Source organism: Malania oleifera, chromosome 8 (assembly GCF_029873635.1).
Source record: "Malania oleifera isolate guangnan ecotype guangnan chromosome 8, ASM2987363v1, whole genome shotgun sequence".
NCBI lineage: Eukaryota > Viridiplantae > Streptophyta > Magnoliopsida > Santalales > Ximeniaceae > Malania > Malania oleifera.
The window spans coordinates 11,905,137-11,930,662 of record NC_080424.1 but is presented as its reverse complement, the minus strand read 5'-3'; the positions used below and the strand labels follow the sequence as shown (position 1 = coordinate 11,930,662).

At 33.7% G+C, this 25,526-nt stretch overlaps 2 protein-coding genes across 3 annotated transcripts in view; both read left to right on the top strand.

The window, feature by feature from the left end:
• The first annotated feature begins 6,176 nt into the window (after positions 1 to 6,176).
• LOC131162476 (probable UDP-arabinopyranose mutase 2) lies at positions 6,177 to 24,663 on the top strand. 2 transcript variants are annotated; one of them, XM_058119003.1, is made up of 7 exons: positions 6,177 to 6,821; positions 6,990 to 7,049; positions 10,760 to 10,826; positions 10,937 to 12,067; positions 12,232 to 12,291; positions 19,993 to 20,042; positions 23,583 to 24,663. In XM_058119003.1, exons 4-7 carry the CDS (start codon positions 11,001 to 11,003, stop codon positions 23,636 to 23,638), a joined length of 1,233 nt encoding a protein of 410 aa, XP_057974986.1. In that variant the 5' UTR covers positions 6,177 to 6,821; positions 6,990 to 7,049; positions 10,760 to 10,826; positions 10,937 to 11,000; the 3' UTR covers positions 23,639 to 24,663. The 2 variants fall into 2 exon arrangements, with proteins under 2 accessions (XP_057974986.1, XP_057974984.1); XM_058119001.1 differs by lacking the exon at positions 10,760 to 10,826 and having other exon boundaries at positions 6,187 to 6,821; positions 23,583 to 24,589.
• Positions 23,583 to 25,526, top strand: part of LOC131162475 (sugar transport protein 6-like) — a 69,807-nt gene continuing 67,863 nt past the window's right edge. Inside the window, exon 1 of the mRNA XM_058119000.1 lies at positions 23,583 to 24,621. The gene's annotated coding sequence lies outside the window, so the exon portion shown is untranslated. The remainder of the gene's footprint in view (positions 24,622 to 25,526) is intronic.

The following is a 25,526-nucleotide window of genomic DNA, read 5'->3' as shown; positions in this document are numbered from 1 at the left end:
TGGAGAAGTGTGTACAGCACAGTAACCCACGTGGCAGCAAAACACCATCTTTGCAGATTTGAATCTGACACCTTTTCATAATTCTTAGGGAAACAATTCTTCAAAATAATTTATACAATTTGAAAATTAACTTATCATTTAGGAAATAAAATTATAATATAAGTTATCACGTATTTTGAAGTATGAATTTCAATTCTTAAATTTAAATGTGGTTAATACAAATTTATAAGTAAAATTTTAGTAATTCTTCACAAGCTTTTGAAAAATGTCACTAGAGATTGTTAAAGGCTTAGAATAGATTTCACACTATTTTCTTCTTCAAGTTAATTTTTTCCTTTTTGTTTAGAATCTTTTTTCTAATTTTGACAATGACACTAAAATTATAGGTCCAATTATGGGACAATTTGACCTTTCATTAAAGGAAACATTACTATTAGCATTTATCTATTGTACTAGATGTGCCTAATTCATGTTTCCTTGTATAAACTTTTGTGTGATAGTGTAACAAATTACTTCTTTAATATTGAGCTAATAGTCATAATGAAACCCAAGACATATCTGTGTGTGTGTGTGTGTGTGTATTTGCTAGAAAACCATTAGGTTAGATGGGTTGACGTGTTTAAGTTTCATGTCTCATATGTTCCATTGCAACCACACATTTTACTTAATTTAATAATTAGTTTTCATACTTATTGGCATTTCTATCGGATCTATGATATTAGTGCGTGGATAAATTATATTATTTTTCATATAAAGTAATTAAGACAATATCTTAATATTGTGTAGGAAACTTTTAATAATTGATTAACCTCGAACCAAAGGGACGCAAATTTTTAAAAGAGATTCCTCTAGGAAGTTTTGTTTGTTGAAGAATCTCAATATTGATCTTACTCAGTCTTAGAGAAAAATTCATCTGATCTTTTCTTTTCTTTACATTTTTTTTTTTAAATTTTGTGGTACATTCTTATCTCTTCTAATATCAAAGAAAAAAAAAAAAAAGGATTGAAAAGGAAAGCAAATAGGGCGACATTTTAGACAATGACAATGAGTATGGTTGTGCTAGTGTTGGATGAATTTGGTGAACGCCCCGTTTCTTATGAGTTTCTTGGGTATCTTACTTTGGGTGCTTATTCTTTATATATTTAAGGAGGGACATTTGGGCAATTTTCTAGGGAGTCAAAATTCTCCCATTCCCTGTAGAGGAGGTTAGTGTGAAGAATGTAGAAGCTCAGTAGTTATTGGATAATTTTTAACTTAAAATAGATTAAAGTTATCTGATTAATTAAGTTGATTTATATCAACCGAATCAATTAGCTAGGATAACACAATTTTATATGAAAAATATATTAGTATATAGATAAAAATACTATTAAATTAAAAAATATATTTAAAAATTATAGTGCTACAAATATTTGTTGAGCATAATTTTCATGTTAATTAGATGATTAAACACATCTTAATACAAGAAAAACATAGTTCAATATCTTTAAATCGTGACAATATAATAAACATAGTATATCTTTAAATCGTGACAATATAATAAACATAGTATCAAGAAAAAACATAATTAAAATTTCAAAAATAAATTTATAAAGTTGAATGATAGTGCTGCTTAAAGCGTAAATTCTAAATGAGCGAAAAAAAAAAACTATAGAGAATGATTAATCAACATATTTAAAAGCATCGTAATTTAGGTGAAACAAGAAAAAACAGGTAATTAGACAAATTAGAACTATGTTAAACTAATTAAAAAAAATTTTACCTGGCCAATCAAATAGGTCAAGTCCAATCTTGCCCTATAAGTTGACCCAAAATTAATTCAAATTTTATCAAACTAGACAACGAGAATGTCAAATTGTTAATGATCTAATTCATTAATTTAGAATGAAAAATTAAAATTCCTTTTGCATTTTTCATCATCATAGTCATCTAATAAAAATTAATGTTTAAAAAGTCATCACATGATATAAATTACGTAAAAAGTGTTATGAAAATAACTAATAAAATTATTTTTTATTTATGTTTATGTAATTTTAGTTTTTAGTGAGAATAGATGTTAATGTTAAAAAATGTATTATTATTTTTAAAATTAAATTTTGCTAAGAAAATTAAGTCTTAATTAGAGATCATAAATATTATATATGTTCTAATGCACGAGAATTAGTAAAAAAATTTCTAATGCTAAGTTGTATTCAAATATCAAGATGGGTGCTATAAACTTGGCAGCCTAACAAAAGAAGAAAGATGGAATATTAATTATTGCAACATATATATTGCGGTACAACTGGTTATTAATTAAAGAAATGGACTTGTATGTTTGTACATATATATATATATATATATATATATATATATATATTATATTTACTATTTATCTTATTTATATTTTATAAAAATATTAAAAATCTATATTTTATATATATATATATATATATATTAAAATATTAAATCGGTTAACCGATTTAATCAAAATTCAATTCGATTTGTTTTGAGTTTGATTAAATATGAAATTTCGGTCAATTCAGTTAATGAGTTTTTTTAATTGAATTTTTTTGTTAATTTGGTTATTTAATCGAATTCACTGAACTGACCGAATGCTCACCCCTACCATATATCATTAAAGTCTTTCTATTTGATTGAGTAATTCGGTCAAATTACATTTGTTAATTGAATCAAACAAATTGAATTAATTTAGTTCAATTGATAACTGTAATATCATTAGTATTTTATAACATTATAATATTAATAATTTAAATAATTTCTAATTTATTTGATTTTTTTAAAAAATTTTAAAAATTTAAAAATTTAAATTAAAAATAAAGTTATTTAATTTATCACGCTCTATCAGTTAGTCGAATTATTGAGTTGTTATAATTCACTATCGGTTTTAATTTTGAAAATATTGTAGTTCACTTACTAATTTTTCCAACATCACTCACTTATTAATTTGTTAAAGACAAGACAACTTGTCATTTTTTTTTATTAAATTGATATCATTTTTTTTTTTAATTTAACTTATCACATTTGAAATAATGAAGATGTGAATTATAAAATATATATATATATATATATATATATATATATATATATATAACAATTGAGGAGAATTATCAAGAAAATCTCTAGATATATTTTTTGGCAATTGCTATGACTTTTGAAAAGTAAAATTATTCTTAATAATCAAAGCGTAAAAAAAAAAACTTTCATTGGATTTATGATTTTTTGTATTTTAATTTTGTTTGTGAGATTAGGTGGATGGGAAGGTGGGGCCAAGGACCTAGGGGACATATTTGTTGGTGAAGAAAAGAAATGAAGAGTTGGGTATGATAATCTTATTAGTGATCAATACCCTAATTTTTTTTTTTTGAAAAAAAACATATACAAATATATATAAACATATATGCATGTATGGATCATGGAGGTAGAATAAAAATTTATTCTAGTGTGATCATGGAGTTTGCATCTTGATGAGGATTGTTTCTATGTTTTGCAGGGCTATCCAATATTTAATGACTAGATAAATAAATAGGCATAAGAATTGAAATCTTGATAGGCCAGTTTTGAAAGTAATCTCAGACTAATCAAGTATCATCCCCTAGATATGGGTATGAAGGAGTGCTAATACCATTAATTGGTGGCTTCTTTGGGCCTAAGTGACTAATGAACTAGTGGTATGTTAAATAAGTGTTCTAAATATACCTAGAATAAATAAGTTAGTAACGACTCAGTTGTTTTTAAAGTAACTAATTTCTCAATTCATATATTATACCAAACTTCATATCCCATATTATTAAGTTCGCCACTCGGTTGAAGCGATTTGAAATTTTGATCTCACCTATTCCCAAAGATCAGCCCTCGAGGATGTTGCTGCAATATCTATTGACAATTGACCAATGAGAAAACACCAATGCACCAAACTCAATAGACCATTATTTTTACTTGGTGGTGTCATACTTCAATTTTTCTCATTAATTAGTTACTATCGATAATCTAATTTTTCTTTCAAATTTATTTTTTGATACATTTTAACGCTAGGAATATTATTTAATTAATATGAATTTTATGCTTATGTTTGAAAATTTTGGTACACGATTGAGAAGGGATCAATGAACAATATTCATATCCATATATGGATATCTTGCCCATCTTAATTTTGGCTTGAAGAAGAACATAAGTGACGTGTGTGCAGTTGTCTAATTTTGATTGATTTTATGAGAAGAAGATCCAAACCAATCAAATTAGTACTCTTCGAATCGAAAATTACCCCATCGGAGAGAAAAAGTAAATAAAATTAAAATTTGAACATTTAAATTTCAAATATGATAAAGCTATTTTAAAAGACATAGAGCATTAACTGATCTCATTATAAATGACCGAGAAATTATTAGGTAGACTAAGTCTACCACATCGTTTATAGACTAATCCAATAAAATAATGACAACTGATACGGTAAATCACATAAGTAAAACATAATTAATTTTTTTAAAAAATCTATGATTAAATTTTTTCCCATAAAAATTATAAAAAAAAAACCATCCCTTAAAATTTCTACCCAAAACAAATTACAAAGATATCCAAGTTAGTTTTTAGTTAAAAATTACAAAAAAAAAAAAAAAATAGTTAAATTTGTTTGTAAATTGATATTTTTTCTATTATTTTTTTTGTCCATGCAATTTTATATTTAAAATATAAATATTTATTATTTTATTCAACAAAATGTATTTTTACTATTTTAGAATAAACTATATTTCTTTTGTATGGGATTTAAGAAATTCTGTTGGGGTTTTTTGGAAGTGAGGGAGAGGATGGGAAGAGTGATGTGCTCATAGCATTATAGCTTTCATATCTCCCATGGTCTTCCACGTAATTTACTTAAAAGATAAAAATTAAAATATATGAGTTATTTTTTTAAACTGGTAAAATAAAAAAAAAAAAATTTACTTATGCGTCCAAAAACTACCTGCAGTGGCAGCGCCTACAGCCGTGTGCACGTTTACGTGCATGGCCACTTTTGGCAGCCTCAAGTCTTTGGCTCTTCCAGTCCCTCCCTTAGCTTCACCTTCCCTTCCCTTCCCTTCCCAGCTCCCTTCCCACTTCGCAGTTTGCACACAGTTGGCGACGTTGAGCACCATCTTCTTCTCTAACGGCGCTGAGCACCTCTCTCACGGCCCTAGGCACCATCTTCTTCTCTCCCTCACGGCACTCACACACCCACGGCTGGGCAGCGACCTTTGCTTCTCTCCCTACTGCTGCCAGTTTCTTCTTCTTCACTCACGGTCCATCCCAGCAAAAACACCAAGAAAAACAACCGCCTGCACAACCCCTCACCTCATGGCCAAGCACCCAGCTCCCCTGCAACCTCAACGACGATGGACACTTGATATATTCATTAAGATGTATGCATTTTATAAGTTTGAAAGGAAATAAAAATTATAGCCTAACAAGCTAGCTTCGATATTTCAATTTTTTTGAAAATTTATATTTTAAAAATTCTGGCCTCTAATTTGATTTGTTACTTTCCTTTTATTTATTTTCAAATTATTTATTTTACATACCTTCATTTCCTCCTAAAAAAAAAAAAAAATAGAATGTCAATATTTGTCATTTAATTTGGAAGAATCATAAATAATAATAATAATAATAATAATAATAATAATAATAATAATTTACTTCTTAATGTTAAAAAATACATATACATACCTTTTAATTTAGAAAAAAAATCATTTGAAAGAAAAGTCGGGTTCCAAAATTCTGATTGGACAATAATATTAATTTGAGAGTGATATGTCAATATTTGCGTATATTTTTTAGCAGAAGGATAATAATTATATTTTGATTTTTTTTAAGAAAATTTTAATGTATAAAATTAAAAATTTTATTTGATCGGTTTCTAAAACTAGCCATGCACGTAAACGTGCCTGACTGGATACGCATGCCACTGCGGGAATTCTTTGGACACCATACTCCTCTCTCTCTCTCCTCCTTTCTCTCTCTCTTCCTTCCTCTCAACAGCCTACTCTACGATCTATCTCTCATCCCACTTGCAGAGAAAATGATTAAAAAAATTTATTTTGTAGATTTTGATGTTCCTGCACGGACCAGGACAGAGGCTCTGCGTACGGTGCTCCCCTGACCTCACCCCGCCTTGATACCTTCTCCTCCTCCCTCGCCGGCTCAGCTACAACTCTCTTCTTCTCCTCTCTCTCTCTCTCTCTCTCTCTCTCTCTCTCTCTCTCTCTCTCTCCCTGTTGGAGTGTCAAGGCTTGAAAAGATCCAGGCCGTCTATTCTTTTCAGATCCAACGGCTGCTGTGTTTCACTCATTGTTAGCTAAGGGCAGTGATGTAATTTGATTTTATTTTCTGGTGCTGTAAATGAATAATAAAAACACAGCAGGGGGTTCCTGCAACACTTCAGTTTTTCAGCTTCTTGGAAGAAAGAAAAAGTGCAGCGGAGCCGAGTCGTCTTCCCTGGCAGAGCAGCGAGTCTTCTTCTTCACCCCGAGCGCAGGACAGACGTCTTCACTTGCAGCCGCGTGAGAGAGCACCTGCGACCCGAGGAGGCCATCACCGCCAAGGGAGATCCTTCAGCCGCAGCGCGCGGGAGAGGGAGACGGCAGGAGGTGGGTGCGATCCGTTAGCTTCACCTTCCCTTCCCAGTTCCCTTCCCACTTCGCAGTTTGCACACAGTTGACGACGTTGAGTTCGAGCCTCCTGTTACAGATCAGCAGATCCGGTCTTCCAGGATTTCGGTTTCCACCTTCCCAACTTCGCAGCTCGCTCGCCGACTCGCTGACAGAGTAAAGGAGTAAAATATTTTAAAGGTAGCGTTCACTTTTCTCTTAATTCATCTATTCTAATGTATGGCCATACCAAAGAAGAAAGGTATGACTAGTCTTTGTGTGTGTGTGTGTGTGTGTGTTTATTTTTAACCAAGCGAGTAAAAATTCTCACTCTGCAAATTTGTCTTCTAATTGATTGTTTTTGTGCAGTGCTAATGCAGAGGGTGTCATCCAAAGTGAGAGAGCTCGCACTGTTCAACGCAGCACCAGGTGCGTTTTTCTCCTCTCCTCTATTATGCATGAAAATCAAGCTCATGCCCAAAACCAAACACTAAAATTAAGACCCACAACCCCATTTTCTCCTCTCCTCTATTATGCATGAAATTTTGGCACACGATTGAGAAGGGATCGATGAACAATATTCATATCCATATATGGATATCTTGCCCATCTAAATTTTGGCTTGAAGAAGAACGTAAGTGACGTGTGTGTGTGTGTGTGCAGTTGTCTAATTTTAATTGATTTTATGAGAAGAAGATGGAAACCAATCAAATTAGTACTCTTCGAATCTAAAATTACACCATAGGAGAAAAACATAGGAAAAATTAAAATTTGAACATTTAAATTTTCAAATATGATAAAACTATTTTAAAAGACATAGAGCATTAATAGAGGAAATTTTTTTCTAGATAATGGTAAACTAAGCATGATTAAAATTTTTATTTCAAAATTTATTTGAGAGTAGCTTATGATTTGCAAAGCTGTATGATAATAAGATTCAACATTCACTTTTTTGAAAGTAAGACTACTATTTTAGGTGAATAATATACAAAAAGAAAAAAGAAGAGGAAAAGCATACTCAAAACAATTTTGGAAGGATTGCAATCTTTTTATTAATTTGTTTGATTTGGACACAATTTTGGCTGTAATTACGGTGCTTGTGAAGGAAAACGTTGTTGATGTTTTAAGGAGGATTTGTGGAGTCGTGCTTGGCAGAGCTTATTTTTTTTTTTGAATATCGCCGGGTGTCGAATGTGTTTGAGCTTGTACTCTCAAACAATTTTTTTTTTTTTTTTTCTTTTTCTGAAAAAAGAAGAAGAAGCTGAAATAGTTATTATGACCAAATAACCACTTTATTCATTTTAAATAACCAATGCTAAAGTATGAGATTAATTAGGCTGCCTAAATTATATAAAATGAAAATATAAATAATTGTGTAGGTGAGTGATCATACTATAAATGACCGAGAAATTATTAGGTAGACTAAGTCTACCACATCGGTTATAGACTAACCCAATAAAGTAATGACAACTTATACAGTAAATCACATAAGTAAAATATAATTCATATTTAAAAATAAAAAAAATCTAAGATTAATTTTTTTCTGATAAAAATTAGACAAGAAAACCATCCCTTAAAATTTCTACCCAAAACAAATTACAAAGATATCCAAGTTAGTTTTTAGTTAAAATTTACAAAAGAAAAAAAAACGTAGTTAAATTTCTTTGTAAATTGATATTTTTTCTATTATTCTTTTTGCCCATGCAATTGTATATTTAAAATATAAAAGATTTATTATTTTATTTAAAAAATGTATTAGAATAAACTATATTACTTTTGTATGGTACTTGAGAAATTCTGTCGGGGTTTTTTAGAAGTGAGGGAGAGGATGGGAAGAGTGATGTGCTCATGGTATTATCGCTTTCATATCTCTCATGGTCTTCCACCTAATTTACTTAAAAAGATAAAAATTAAAATATATGAATTATTTTTTTAAACTGGTCAAAAGAAAATAATTTACTTATGCGTCAAGAAACTGCCTGCAGTGGCAGCGCCTACAGTCGTGCGCATGTTTACGTGCATGGCCAGTTTTGGCAGCCTCAAGTCATTGGCTCTTCCAGTCTTCCCTCTTCCCTCTTCCCAGTTCCCTTCCCACTTCGCAGTTTTCACACAGTTGACGACGTTGACTTCGATCCCCCTGTCCACCCACAAGTTTACTCTTTCAACATAAAAAAAATAATATAGTAAAATAAAAATTATTATAATTACTTAAACTTAATTATTATATTCCAAAATTCAAAGGACAATCTTATTATATATGATAATTGATAGGGTAAAATATTTTATAAATGACTTATAATTTTTTAAATTTTATGATATTTATTTTTCATTTTAATTATACTTTAAATTTATATGATTATTTTATTTTATTTTGATTAAAAAAGTATGGATACAAATGAATGACAAAATCCCCAAACCCTCTGCCTAAGCAGACTGGCACCAATAATTGAGCAAGTAATGACATAGAAACGCACATATAACACACAAACAAACAATTGTTATGCATCACTAACTCAATGATTTAATCCATCCATTGACCAGTCTCACTGCATTAATCATTGATCCAAATTCTAAAGTCACGCCTTATATATCCATAGTACTTTTTTTTTCAAAAAAGAAAAAATTATGCCTTATATAAGATACACACACACACTAGAACAATAGGCCACAATGATGCCTTTGGAGAGTGAAAAAATTTAGAGACAAAATTTGTTTCGTTGTATTTGAATTAAACATGGACACTTGATATATTCATTAAGATGTATGCATTTTATAAGTTTGAAAGGGATTAAAAATTATAGCCTAACAAGCTAGCTTTTGCCATGAAATATTTTAATTTTTTTGAAAATTTATATTTTAAAAATTTCGGCCTCTAATTTGATTTGTTACTTTCCTTTTATTTATTTTTACATTATTTATTTGATATACCTTCATTTCCTCCTAAAATAAAAAATACAAAAAATAGAATGTCAATATTTGCCATTTAATTTGGAAAAAAATCATAAAAAAATAATAATTTACTTCTTAATGTTAAACATAAAGTTAAAAAATACATATAGATATCTTTTAATTTAGAAAATAATCATTTAAAAGAAAAGTTGGATTCCAAGATGCTGATTGGACAATAATATTATTTTGAGAGTGATATGTCAATATTTATGTATATATTTGAGCAGAAGGATAGTAATTATATTTTAATTCTTTTTAAAGAGATTTTAATATATAAAATAAAAAAATTTATTTGATAATGAATGGTTTCTAAAATTAGCCATGCATGTAAAGGTGCATGACTGCATATGCATGCCACTGCAGGAATTCTTTGGACACCGGACTCCTCTCTCCCTCCTCCTTTTTCTCTCTCTTGCTTCCTCCCAACAGACTGCTCTACGATCTATCTCTCATCCCACTGCAGAGAAAATTACTAAAAATATTTATTAATAGATCATCCCAAATAAAAGAAAATATATAGTAGATAACGAAACGAAGAAGAGGTAAAATTTAATAATTTAGGCGTCCCTGATTATGTACCATCGTAGCTCAAAAGCAAACAGGAGAAGCTGGACAGAAACTTCTGCTTTCCCTTCTTGGTGTTTTCCCCACAGCTTCCTCAATTCATGATGCAAGTTGAATAACCAATTGACTTATTGATTTTGCTCGAGTCTTGTTTGAGTCTTTGCCTCTTCGGTATTTATCCAAGACCATCTGAATTAGTATACAGATATACATGTCAATCTCAAGAAAAAATATATATACAGCCAACATCTTAATATTATTGGACTACATAATTAAGCATAATTATTATTGAACACATCTTCTGCCCTGTGTTCGAGTTTGCGAGTCTGGGAGTCTCCGAGGCGACACACCAAGCGAGTAAAAATTCTCACTTTGCAAATTTGTTTCTTGAGAATTTTCCAATCATTCTTCGTAATCGCGATTATGAAGTAACCTACTGAAGTTTATAGGTGTCGTATATGTTTTAGCTTGATTATTTATTTTATATTTCTATTGTTATCTCAGAGTTTGTTGGTTTTCCTCTATAGAAATTAGTTGATTTGCTGTAGTTCAAATAAATTCTCACAGCTGGTGACTTTTTTCTCCTTTATCTGTATTTTATTTTCTTTTGTGCTTTAATTCTATAGGGTACCAGCTATTTTTCCTTGAAGATGTTTGATCTTTCTCACATTGACTGAAACTACATAGTTAGTTGTAAGTTTTGTATACTTCCATCTCGAACTGTATATTTATTTATTGTGTTTTTAAGTTTAATTGATCTTTTTTGCGTCGTTTATTTATTGTCCTCTCTCTCTTTCTCCCAGGATCCCACTCCATCTCCCTCTCAGCGGAATCTTCCGTTCCTTCTCTCTACCTTCATTCTCTCCCATGGCAGAAGCTTCGATCGCACCCTCCGAGCTTGATATCGTAATACCCACGATCCGAGACTTGGATTTCTTGGAAATGTGGAGGCCTTTCTTGGAGCCTTACCATCTAATCATCGTCCAAGATGGCGATCCATCGAAGATCATCAATGTTCCAGAGGGCTTCGACTACGAGCTCTACAATCGGCACGACATCAATAGGATTTTGGGTCCTAAGGCTTCCTGCATCTCCTTCAACGACTCCGCTTGTCGATGCTTTGGCTACATGGTTTCCAAGAAGAAGTACATCTTCACCATTGACGATGATTGCTTCGTAGCCAAAGATCCATCAGGGAAAGAGATAGATGCCCTCCAACAACACATAAAGAACCTCCTGAGTCCATCTACACCATTTTTCTTCAACACCCTTTATGATCCATATAGGGAGGGTGCCGACTTTGCGTGTGGATACCCTTTCAATCTCCGTGAGGGTGCCACCACAGCTGTTTCTCATGGCCTCTGGCTCAACATCCCTGACTATGATGCTCTTACCCAGCTTGTCAAGCCTCGTGAGAGAAACACGAGGTATGTGGATGCAGTTATGACAGTACCAAAGGGGACCCTTTTTCCCATGTGTGGTATGAATCTGGCATTCAACCGTGAGCTGATTGGACCTGCAATGTACTTTGGACTCATGGGTAATGGCCAACCGATTGGATGTTATGATGATATGTGGGCTGGTTTGTGCATGAAGGTAATATGTGACCACCTAGGATGGGGAGTTAAGACGGGCCTGCCATACGTATGGCACAACAAAGCAAGCAACCCATTTGTTAACCTAAAAAAGGAGTACAAGGGTATCTATTGGCAAGAAGAGATCATCCCTTTCTTCCAATCCATAGCCCTTCCGAAGGAATGCACTATAGTTCAAAAATGCTACGTTGAACTCTCAAAACAAGTCAAGGCTAAGCTTGGCAAGGTAGATCCCTACTTCCTTAAGCTAGCTGATGCTATGGTCACATGGATTGAAGCTTGGGATGAGCTCAATGGTTCGGGGGCAGATTCTTCCCAGCTACCCTACGGCACCACAAAGTAAAGACTCCCATACACAGATACTTCCCCTGCATTCTATGGTTATAAGTTTAGAAGCTACCATCCGTCGTTGCATTTATTTATTTATAGTTACAAGTACTCTCTCTACCCTCAAGATTTTCAATTGGAAATCAAGCTAATCGATTGTTTTTTGTGGATTGCAGTGCTAATACAGAGGGTGTCATCCAAAGTGAGAGAGCTCGCACTGTTCAACGCAGCACCAGGTGCGTTTTTCTCTTCCCTTCTATTATGCATGAAAAGACCACTATACCCCTAGTGAGTTCCTAATTCATGTGACTTTATGGTTTAGAATTTTATGTGTGTATATATATATATATTCTATGGTCACAATTATATTAGCAGCAGCACATACGGAGATGGAACAAAAAATTGAGTTTATGTTCGGTTAATCCAATTAACCAAATGGTCTAAATTAATAATTAATAATTAATTATATATAATAAAATATTTTATATAATCTATAAACTAAAATTATATATCTTTTTATTTTAAAATTATATATATATATATATATATTAAAATTAGTCGATTTAACCAAAATTCAGTTCAAATGATTTTGAGTTTGGTTAATATGAATTTTCGCTTTGGTTTGGTTAACAAGATTCTTTAATTAAAAATTTTTGATTAATTCAATTAAGTTTACCAAATTAACCGTATTGACAGAATGTTTATGCCTACTTCAAAGTGTATGTGAATATGTAAATACGAAAATTGCGTTTTATGAGAGAGAGAGAGAGAGAGAGAGAGAGAGAGCAAGTCGGAAAAACACAAGAAAATTATGTGAAATTAGATTACTTGCTCAATGTCCCCACTACCCACCTTCCCACTTCGTTTCTCTCCCTAAATCAATTCTCTTTCTCTCTTTACTTCTTTTACTTGTTTATTTGTTTGTTTTCTTTCTTCTTTCTTGGTCAGCGGCCGTTAATGATGCTTTATGTTTCTCAGCTCTCTTGTGATTGTAGTCATTTTCTCAAGCTCTTAGCTTCGCTATTTAAATGAAAATTCATATTTTAAAAAAAGAAAAGAAAAAAAACAATATTGCTCTCATTAGAATGACATATATGACTATGACACAACTTAGGTATCATGGTTTTAATCGTTTAACTCCAGGCCTAAGAGAAGATAGTTAGAGTGGGCAAAGTTCAATATTGTAATAATATGGATTGTGGAGTTAAATAATAATATTTGAATTTCTATTCTAATGTTAGGGCATGTGGATTGGTTAAACTAAAAATTGAGAGTTAATTCGTGCTAACAAGTAAGAAAAAGTTAAGTACATGCTTTTGTTGTTTGAATTTGAGTTTGGGTTTCTTGGGCCTACTTGTGGGTGCCTTTTGGAACTTAGAAGGTCTAGGTATAGTGATATACCTGATCGAGCATGACTTCAAATAAAACTCCACGAGCACTTTAATTAATTGAATATTATGGAATTTCAACTTTAATAATAATAATAATAATATATTTGTTAATTTAATCAAATGTTTTATAATTTTAATAATAATTAAACATTTATATTGATTCTCCTATTCAAATCTATGCCTAGCTCCAAATCAACGAATTAACTTCATTTATTTTGTATGATAAAATTATAAATTGTTATTAATAAAAATTTAATGGTAGCTTATTTTTGTTTTTTGTTTTTAATTTCAAATAAATAAATAACCTTATATAATTGTCAAGTAAAAAAATAAGCTTAAAAAGTTCATTGTTTTTTAAAATTTTTTGGGAGATATTCAAGTATAGTTGAAGCTCAATCGGGCTTCCAATTATTTTATGTGGATTTGGGTAGAAGTAATATAATTAATTAAGTATTATAGAATATTAATATATGCTCTTAGTTAGTAGGATTTTAAATTCATAGTTAATGCTAATTATCTTAATATATAATAAGTCAATATACAACTATATTTATGAAGTTCAATTAATAAACTTCGCTAATGTTTAATTGTACCACTTTTTGGATCATGTTTTAATTAAAGATAGTTGTCAAAGCATTAGGGGTTGGGCTAGTTAACATTAATTAAGAAATGTGATGCAAATCTATCTGTTTCTCATTAACGAAGGAACATCTTTTGAAAAAAAAAAAATTTAATTATTAGGAAAGATCCATAATTAGTACTCAATTTGCGTATTAGTTTTAATAAAAAGAAATTTATCACCAGTTACCATTTACTTATTTATTAAGAATGATTTAAAATTTTATCATATATAATAAATGAAGTTAATTCACTGATTTCAGAGTTAGGCATAGATTTGAATAACACTAATCAATATAAGTGTTTGCTTATTAATAAAATAATAAAAATGCCATCAAATCGACAAATATATATTATTTTGAAACTTGAAAGTCCATACTATTCAATTTATTAAAGTGTCAGTGGTGTTTCGTTTGAAGTCATGCTTGATCAAGTATGTCACTTTACTCACACTTTCTAAGTTCCAAAAGGCATCCACTGGCTAGCCTAATAACCAAAACCCAAACTCAAACCTAAAGGCGTTTACACCAACTCTTCTTACTCGTTAGTCGGAAATTAACTTTTAACTTTTTGTTTTAACTGGTCCACCTACACCAATATTTGAATAGAAAGTCAAATATTATTATTTTACTCCACATTCCACACTAATATAATATTTTACTTCGCCATTCTAATTATCTTCTCTTAGCTAGGAGCTAGGAATTAAAACCTTGATACCTAACTTGTGTTTGTTAGGCTTTTATGAAATCTAGTTGCGTTCAATCTGGATGATGACCTGACTTTTTTTTTGGTCCGTTTTGTAGTCCATTCGGAACCCTGTGCTCAACATATAAAATGATTGTTTTTTGCGTGATTAGGGTAAGCAGTCACACTTCGCGAGAGAGCGAGAGATAGAGAGCATTGTATCGCCGCACTCTCTGTATTTTTCTTCCTGATAATAGTAGAATCCCTGCAACTCCGTGGACGTAAGCAAAATTACTGAACGACGTAAATACTGTCTTGTGCGTGTGATTGATTTTTTATTTGGCGTGTATTCTTTCTCTATTTTTTTTCTCACAAGTTTTGGGAATTTGTTGTTAATTCCCAACGACTGGTATCAGAGCCTAGGGTTAGGTTCGAGTGGGAGCAATGGTAGAAGAAGCAGGAAAGATTTCTGGAATAGAAAAGTTTGATGACACAGATTTTGGATTTTGGAGGATGCAGATCGAGGATTATCTCTATGGGAAGAAGTTACATCTGCCGCGTCTAGGAGAAAAACCTGTTACTATGAAGGACGAGGAATGGACTCTCCTTGATAGATAGATACTGGGATTTATAAGATTAACTATGTCTAGGTCTGTTGTACACAACGTTGTGAAGGGAGAAGACTACAGCAGATCTGATGAAGGCTTTGTCTGGTATGTATGAAAAATCGTCAACAAATAATAAGGTACATCTGATGAAGAAATTGTTTAATTTGAAGATGACAGAGAATGCATCAGTAGCACAACATATGAATGAGTTTAATACTATCAAAAATCAATTATTATCTGTAGAAATTGATTTTGATGATGAGATTCGTGCACTGATTGTTTTGGCTTTGTTGCCAAACAGTTGAGAGGCAATAAGGATGGCTGTAAGCAACTCTACTAGAAAAGAAAAACTGAAGTATAATAATATACGAGATTTAATTCTGGCTGAGGAGATTCATAGAAGAGATGTGGGTGAAACCTCAGGATCTGGTTCTGCCCTAAACCTTGGGCCGAGAGGCAGAGGTAATGACCGAAATTCAGATTAGGGTAGATCAAAATCCAGAAACTATAATCGAAATAGAAGTAAATCTAGAATTGACCAAAAGGGACAATGCTCGAACGGTGGGAAAACGGGTCACTTTAGGCAACAATGCAAAAATCTTAAGAAGAAGAATGATGATGATTCTGTTAATGCTGTAATAGAAGAGGTACAAGATGCATTACTTCTTGCAGTAGACAGTCCACTTGATGATTGAGTTTTAGAGTCAGGAGCTTCGTTTCATACCACTTTACACGATGAAATCATACAAAACTATGGCAAGAGATTTTGGTAAGGTGTATTTGGCTGATGGTACAACCTTGGATGTTGTGGGTATGGGAAACATCCAGATGTCGTTGCCCAATGGGCCTGTTTGGTTACTGGAGAAGGTACGACATATTCTTGACTTGAGAAGGAATTTGATTTTTGTCGGACGACTTGATGATGAAGGGCATGCAATGTTGTTTGCTGGTGGCACTTGGAAGGTTACAAAGGGAGCCAGAGTATTGGTTCGTGGATAGAAATCTAGTACTTTATACATGACCTCAAGTCCAAGAAACACAATTGCAGTTGCTGAAGCAAGTACTGATACAAGTTTATGGCATTGCAAACTTGGTCACATGAGTGAGAAAGGGATTATAGATTCTGCTGTCAAAAAGGAAACTACCAGAATTGAAGTCCGTTGATTTTGACTTGTGTGAAAGCTGCATCTTAGGAAAGTAGAAAAGGGTACGTTTCTTGAAAAGTGGCAGAACACCGAAGGCTGGAAAATTGGAGTTAGTGCACACAGATTTGCAGGGGCCTTCTCTCGTTGCATCCCTTGGAGGTTCAAGGTACTACGTTACTTTCATTGATGACTCAATTAGAAAGGTATGAGTTTATTTTATGAAAAATAAATATGATGTGTTTGAAACTTTTAAGAAGTGGAAGGCTATGGTTAAGACAAAGACAGGTTTGAAAGTAAAGTGTTTGAGGTCGGACAATAGAGGAGAGTACATAGATGGAGGGTTTAGATAGTATTGTGTTGCACATGAAATCAGAATGAAAAAGACCATTCTTAGGACACCACAACAAAATGGTGTGGCTGAGCGCATGAACAAAACTCTCAATGAGCATGTTAGTAGTATGAGGTTGCATGCTGGACTACCAAAAACTTTCTAGGCTGATGTTGTTAGTACTGCAGCTTATCTGATAAACCGATGACCTTCAGTTCTCAAGGAGTTCAGACTTCCAAAAGAGGTTTGAAGCGATAAAGAGGCAAAGTTTTCTTACTAAAAAGTTTTTGGTTGTGTTTCTTATGTTCATATTGATTCTGATGCTCATAGTAAACTTGATGCAAAGTCCAAAATATGTTATTTAATTGGCTATGATGATGAGAAATTTGGCTATTAGTTTTGGGATGAACAAAATAGGAAAATTATCAGAAGCAGAAATGTGATATTTAATGAACAGGTTATGTACAAGGACAGGTCAAACGTAGTGTCAGATGTCATAGAGATAGATTAGAAGAAATCTAAGTTTGTTAACTTAGATGAGTTGACTAAAAGTACTGTCCAGGAAAGGGGTAAAGATGATAAAGAGAATGTAGAATCACAGGTAAATTAGAATACACATGTAGCTGCGGCCCGTAGATCTTCTAAGACCATTAGACCTCCACAACGTTATTCACCTACTCTAAATTATCTCCTGCTAATTAATGGTGGTGAGCTAGAGTGTTATGATGAAGCTTTGTAGGATGAAAGCAAGTGGGAGTTAGCCATGAAAGATGAGATGTATTCCTTGTTGGGGAATCATATATGGGAACTGACTGAATTGCCAGTAGGGAAGAAGGCTTTGCACAACAAGTGGGTATACAGAATAAAGAATGAACATGATGGTAGCAAGCGCTACAAAGCCAGATTAGTTATCAAAGGGTTCCAGCAAAAGGAGGGCATTGACTTCACAAAAATATTTTCTCCAGTTGTGAAGATGTCAATAATTAGACTGGTATTGGGAATGGTGGCTATAGAAAATCTATATTTTGAGCAGTTAGATGTGAAAACGACATTCCTTCATGGTGAGTTGGAGAAAGACATCTACATGATTTAGCCAGAAGGGTTCATTGTCCAAGGACAAGAGAATTTAGTCTGCAAACTGAGAAAGAACTTGTATGGTTTAAAACAAGCTCCAAGACAGTGGTATAAGAAATTTGATAGTTTTATGCATAAAATTGGGTTCAAGAGATGTGAAGTTGATCATTGTTGTTATGTTAAGTTCTTTGACAATTCTTACATTATTTTACTGTTATATGTAGATGATATGCTCATTGTAGGGTCTAACATTGAGGAGATTAATAATCTGAAGAAGTAATTGTCAAAATTGTTTGCAATAAAGGATTTGGGAGCTACAAAGCTAATCCTTGGAATGAGAATCATTAGAGACGAGACTAAAGGTACATTGAAGCTTTCACAGTTAGACTACGTGAAGAAAATTCTCAGTAGGTTCAACATGAATGAAGCTAAACCAGTGAGCACACCCTTGGGTAGTCATTTCAAACTAAGCAAGGAATAGTCACTGAAGACAGAAGAAGAAAGGGATCATATGAGCAAGGTGCCCTATGCCTTAGCTATTGGCAACTTGATGTATCCTATGGTGTGTACAAGGCTAGACATTGCACATGCAGTGGGAGTTATGAGCAGATTCATGAGTAGGCTAGGAAAGCAGCATTGGGTGGGAGTCAAGTGGATTCTGAGATATTTGAGGGGTTCATCGGATACATGTCTTTGCTTCACAGGTGCAAGTTTGAAACTGCAGGGTTATGTAGATGTTGATTTTGCTGGTGATAATGATAGTAGAAAGAGTACTACTGGGTTTGTATTTACTCTGGGTGGTACAACTATATCTTAGGCTTCAAACCTGCAAAAGATTGTTACTTTGTCTACTACAGAAGCTGAGTATGTTGTAGCAACTGAAGCTGGAAAGGAAATGATTTAGCTACATGCTTTCTTAGACGAATGGGGTAAGAAGTAGAAGATGGACATTTTACACAATGACAGTTAGAGTGCAATTTTTCTTACAAAAAATTTGGCTTTTCATTCAAAGTCGAAACATATACAAATAAAATACCACTTTATCCGTTACCTTGTTGAAGATAAGCTGGTAATACTTGAGAAGATCTGTGGATCTAAGAACCCGACAGACATGTTGACTAAGGGTGTCACTATTGAAAAGTTGAAGCTGTGTGCAGCTTCAATTGCTCTTCTAGCTAGAGGACAAGAGGATGAGCTGCAGCGATAAGGGATTGTTCATTTGGAGGATTGCAGTTGATATTGGTGATTGAACTAGTCTCCAAGTAGGAGATTTGTTGGGCTTTTGTGGAGCCTAATTGCATTCAATTTGGATGATGACCCGACTTCTCTTTAATGAGAGATTTCTATCCTAAGGCTTAGTCCATGGGGCGAAGGATTGGGCCATAAGGCCTAAGCCGCAACATATAAAATGATTGTTTTTTGGGTGATTAGGGTAAGAGGTCTCCTTCGCGAGAGAGCGAGAGAGAGAGAACATTGTACCACCGCACTATCTGTATTTTTCTTCCAGATAATAGTGAAATCCCTACAACTCTGTGGACACAGGAAAAATTTCTGAACCACGTAAATACTGTCTTGTGCGTGTGATTAATTTTTTTTCTTTGACGTGTATTATTTCTCCATTTTTTTTTTTCTCACAGATTTTGAGAATTTGTTGTCAATTCCCAACAGTGTTATGCTCATTTTTCTCACACTAGCAAGAGCAATATTGCTTCATTGCTATTGACCATTGCTCTCAGCAAGAAGCATCATCAATGGCCTCCGGCTAGGAAAAAAAGGAAGAAAACAAATAAAAATAAATAAATAAAAGAAAAAGTAGATAGAGAGAGAGAATTGGTTGGAGAGAGAAAGGAAGTGGGAAGGTGGGTGGTGGGGGATCAAGTGCATATTCTAATTCCAGGAGATTTTCTTGTGTCTTCTAGTTCGTTCGTCCTCTCAATCACTCTCTCTCTCTCTCACACACACACACAGAGCACAGTTTATACATTTACACATTCATGTACAATGATCTACTAGTTAGAATCTAGCAAGTTTATTCAATAATTGTCATTAAACTATTTTTTTTAATAAATTTTTATTTTTCTAAATGCAGCACTCAGCGTAGATCCCATAGTTGTCCGGTGACTAGGGATGAGATACTAGGTATGTTCCTAATTCTTTTCATTTTTTTTGGGGAAAAAGAGTATGCCTTTAATTCCTAATTATGTCTTAGTTGCACAAAAAAAAAAAAAAAAAGGAGACTGAACCAACTTAAGTTAACAAAGTTTTGACCTTTGGTTATTATTAGTATTGAAACATTGAATAAGTGAATAATCTGGTCCAAAATTGAATATAATTATGAGGAATTTGATTAAATAAAAAAAGTTTTTAAGTATGAGCAATCGATACGATTTTAAGCTGAATGAATTAGTTAATTACATTTATCATCTTAAAACTTATAAAATATGAAATTATTTTGACAAGAAAGAGAAATATGAAAATAATGTTTAGTAAAATTATAAACTCTTTGATATAAATTTTTACTTCAATAGATGGCATGCATTACTTCCTCAAGGATTTTATAATTAATAAAAGAAATTATTGAAGATGTATGCACTAAGATGTGCTAAATAATTGTTTTTGACATTACATATATATTCAAGTAACCTAGGTATAACCTCATAAGTGAATCTAACATTTTAATTTAAGATTTGTTTGTACCTCTTATCTTTTACAATTACATTTGCATTAGTTAATTTTTACTTTAGGGTCGTTAATTTAGTGCTGACATGACCTCAAAATATGAAGCCTAACATAGCAACCTTAACCTAGCCATATCCTTAAGCACTTAGTTAATCTCATACTCTTTGGCCCTAATAACCTTTTATTCTTTATAGTTTTAAACTGTTTACAACTACTTATAAAAAAATTCTTCTTTTTCTATTTATCGGCAGCCTACAAGGCTTTTGCTACACAACAAGAGGTAACTTGCATCTCCCTCTCCATATCGCTTCCTACCTTATCAATGTTAACTTCATATCTTCAACAGTGAAGTTGATTTCAAGCTTTATTGATTAAGTTGTTTCTCATAAGGATTATTCAATTTGAAGTATCCTACTTGTTGCATAACAAGGCAATATAAAAAATTCTTAGGAAATTTTAGTTTGAAGTAGACATGAATACAACTAGGCATCTAAAATTTGAAATCGTAAAATTTTAGAGCCAAGAGAAAGACTCTATATATTAAAACATTGAAGAGTTGCTTTCATTTGTAAACCATAATGTGACTTTTGAAAATTCTAATATTTTATCATGGTTTTATGTTTTTGATGGACTAAGATATGACACTATTCTTTTGTTTATCATATTTTTGCATCCTAATAAAGGCATACAATGTCAAATGAAGTCTAATAGAATAAAAGTAGAAAAATACCGAAGAACTCCATTTATGGCTAACAATGAGATTTATAGTGATTCTTGTGAAATTGTTAGCCATGGTTTTCACTTAGTTATTATTGTTGTTGCTGTTATTGTTCATTTTAATTACTTAATTCTTAATTACAGAGGCTATGTCTACTTTTCGGGATGAGGTATCTCTCTCTCTCTCTCTCTCTCTCTCTCTCTCTCTCACACACACACACACACACACACACACACACACACAAGTATATAAATCACAAACCATAAAATCTGGAGTGTTACCAAATGTTTTAAAAGTAAAACATTTATATTTGACCAAGAATGAAGCTTACCATTTATTGATGACAATATAAGTCACTAGCTATTGATCAACATAAATATCTAGAAACTCCAAATATTTTTATGCAGCCACTTTTAGGCAGTCGAATGTCTTGTTTTCTTCCTCTACCATTTAGTGCAACCTACAAGTAGTTGACTAGCCTAGAGAAAATTTGAATTTTTGAGTTGTTTTCTCATGATTTGCTGAGGGATCTGGGCAAGCCACATGTCTTGAAATTGTCATATGTCAGGCAACAATTATGGAAGTTGGTGGTTTGTGGTTGTTTGTTTGAATGCTGATTTACTGAAAGTTTTTATGATTTTTTCTTAAAAAAATAATGTTTTCATTTAAGAAATGATTTAAAATGGATTTCACGAAAGGTTTTCAAGTTTTTGTAAGCTTCACTCTAAATTTTGAAGTCATACATTCATGATGCAGATTTTGGGTGTTCTCAAAATTTTTTAAAATCATTTTTCAAGGCAGACTCGTGGTTCTCCCACAAAAAATGTGTACTTTTTTTTATTATAAATTTAAGAAAGTAAAATAATATTTTTCAAAGCAATCACCCATCAAGTGGCTTGAGAGTGGAAATCCATTTGAAATCATTTTTTAAATGAAAACATGATTTTTGTAAGAAAAAACCATAAAAAACTTTCAGTAAATCAGCATCCAAACTTATAAGTTTTTCTAAAACTTGGGCCTTACGGCCAAATCCTTTGCTGCATGGACTAAACCTTAGGATAAAAATTTCTCATTAAAGAAAAGTTAGGTCATAATCCAGATTGAACGCAATTAGGCTCCACAAAGCCCAACAAGATTTCTGTTGGCGCGCAACAATTTTAATCTTCCGATCAACAAAATAAATTACACAAAGAACATTCATAGAAAAATGGAAACGAGAGATTTTACGTGGTTTGGCAAGGTTGCCTACGTCCACGGAGGGTGCACTTGGAGAAAAATCCACTATGAAACGATGGTAGTACAAGGCATGATTAGTCTCTCCCCGATCCCAGATCCCCGGTACACTCCTTCACCTTCAACCCGTTGAAGAAAAGTTATTCCTAGAAAGAACCCCCCCTCTAGCTCTTTTTGCACAAAATGACAAGCAATCCATAGTATTTTTTTTTTTCAAAAAAGAAAAAATTACGCCTTATATAAGATACACACACACACTAGAACAATAGGCCACAATGATGCCTTTGGAGAGTGAAAAAATTTAGAGACAAAATTTGTTTCGTTGTATTTGAATTAAACATGGACACTTGATATATTCATTAAGATGTATGCATTTTATAAGTTTGAAAGGGATTAAAAATTATAGCCTAACAAGCTAGCTTTTGCCACCAAATATTTTAATTTTTTTGAAAATTTATATTTTAAAAATTTTGGCCTCTAATTTGATTTGTTACTTTCCTTTTATTTATTTTCAAATTATTTATTTTATATACCTTCATTTCCTCCTAAATAAAAAATACAAAAAATAGAATGTCAATATTTGTCATTTAATTTGGAAGAATCATAAAAAAAAATAATAATTTACTTCTTAATGTTAAAAAAAAGTTAAAAAATACATATAGATATCTTTTAATTTAGAAAAAATATCATTTAAAAGAAAAGTTGGATTCCAAAATGCTGATTGGACAATAATATTAATTTGAGAGTGATATGTCAATATTTGCGTATATATTTGAGCAGAAGGATAATAATTATATTTTAATTCTTTTTAAAGAAATTTTAATATATAAAATAAAAAATTTTATTTCATAATGAATGGTTTCTAAAATTAGCCATGCACGTAAACGTGCCTGACTGGATACGCATGCCACTGCGGGAATTCTTTGGACACCATACTCCTCTCTCTCTCTCCTCCTTTCTCTCTCTCTTCCTTCCTCTCAACAGCCTACTCTACGATCTATCTCTCATCCCACTTGCAGAGAAAATGATTAAAAATATTTATTTTGTAGATTTTGATGTTCCTGCACGGGCCAGGACAAAGGCTCTGCGCACGGTGCTCCCCTGACCTCACCCTGCCTTGTTACCTTCTCCTCCTCCCTCGCCAGCTCAGCTACAACTCTCTCTCTCTCTCTCTCTCTCTCTCTCTCTCTCTCTCTCTCTCTCTCTCTCTCTCTCTGTTGGATTGTCAAGGCTTGAAAAGATCCAGGCCGTCCGTTCTTTTCAGATCCAACGGCTGCTGTGTTTCACTCATTGTTAGCTAAGGGCAGTGATGTAATTTGCTTTGATTTTCTGGTGCTGTAAATGAATAATAAAAACACAGGAGGGGGCGGGGGTTCCTGCAACACTTCAGTTTTTCAGCTTCTTGGAAGAAAGAAAAAGTGCAGCGGAGCCGCGTCGTCTTCCCTGGCAGAGCAGCGAGTCTTCTTCTTCACCCCGAGCGCAGGACAGACGTCTTCACTCTTTCTCCGAAACTCTCCATTTTCTCTCTGCCACCAGCCGCCACGCAGAGCAGCTCCCCCATTCTCTCCATCTCTCCCGCTGCTAAACTCCCTCTGCCTCAAAGCCACCATCAATACCCTCACCCAAACCTCCAGCGACCAGCCTCTTTCCATCTTCACTAGATCCACCGCAATCCTCACATCTCCAACTGGCCGAACTTTCACCTTAAGCTTCCCACGGATCTGCAGAAGCTCCATTCCTCACCTCATAGCCATCTCCCTCGTCAGACCCTCCGAACTCTCGCAGCTCTATCCACAGAGCGGCTCACCCGAACCACCTTCGGCATCGCCACCGTCACCTCTGGCAACACCCACAATCTCGACCATTTGTCCAAGGGGATTCGGAGTTTAAGCAGTGAATCGGCTGGAGACGTTGCTGTTCGTTCTGGTGTTCTGTTTGGCTCTTCGTTGGAGTATTCTGTGTCTCTTAGGGCATTTTGAATTCTTGGTAAATTGATCAATGAACGATCCGATGTCTCTGTGTTGAATCCAAAAGATAATCTGTTTTCTATCTGACATAATAATCTGTGGGTCTCTCGTCATCTTTAAGGTATGGTTGTTGTTTGGTTTCTTATCTGCATTTCATTGTGCTAGATTATTTTGCGATGGTTGATGGTCCTGCAGATGTTGATGAGTATTTTGTTTCATGAAATTGCATGTTCGGATTGATCCTTTTAAAGATTGTCATTCATGTAGTGTTGGTTGTTTGATTTTTGATAGAAGAACATTGGGGTTGAACCTCTCTTTTCTCCAATTGAAAAGATTATTCTAAAACTACCTTTAGAAAATGCAATCTGATTTTGGCGAGTTATCTGTTGGTGGAATATCGTGGGACACAGTGGTGCACCCCAAACTTCAATCTCCTTCCCCATCATCGCCTCGCTCCCTCTCTCGTTTTCATCTCTCCCACGGCCTCACACCACTGCAGCGCCAGCCTCCAGCTGCTCCGGCCAACAACCATCACTCAAGGCATCACCCTTCATTCACCCACAGCCAAGACCAACACACCCACCATCCCAGCCGGACGAACACCATCTAACTCCAACAAACCACTCTCACCCTCTCCATCCTCACCACCCTCGCTCTCGGGTCTTCCACGCAATCCATGCACGTACCAGTGTCACAACCCAACCAGCCCGGCCAACCCCCAGCTTTCCTCCGGTAAACCACCCACGACTTTTCATTGTCACAGCAACCAGCAGCCATTCCCGAGCTCTGCTCATCACCCTCAGGCTCCCCTTTGATTCCCCACGACCGTGAACACTGCTACCTCTATACCCGAGCTCTATTCCTCACCAGTAACTCTGCTTCCCACCTGCAACCAACTCCCATCCCTCTGTCTCTCGGCCTCACTCAGGGCACCAACAGCACACGAACCAGAGTTCCCCCCAACTTCAACTCTCCCCTGGTCGAGACCTCATACAGAACCACCACCCTCGACCTCCATTACCCCTG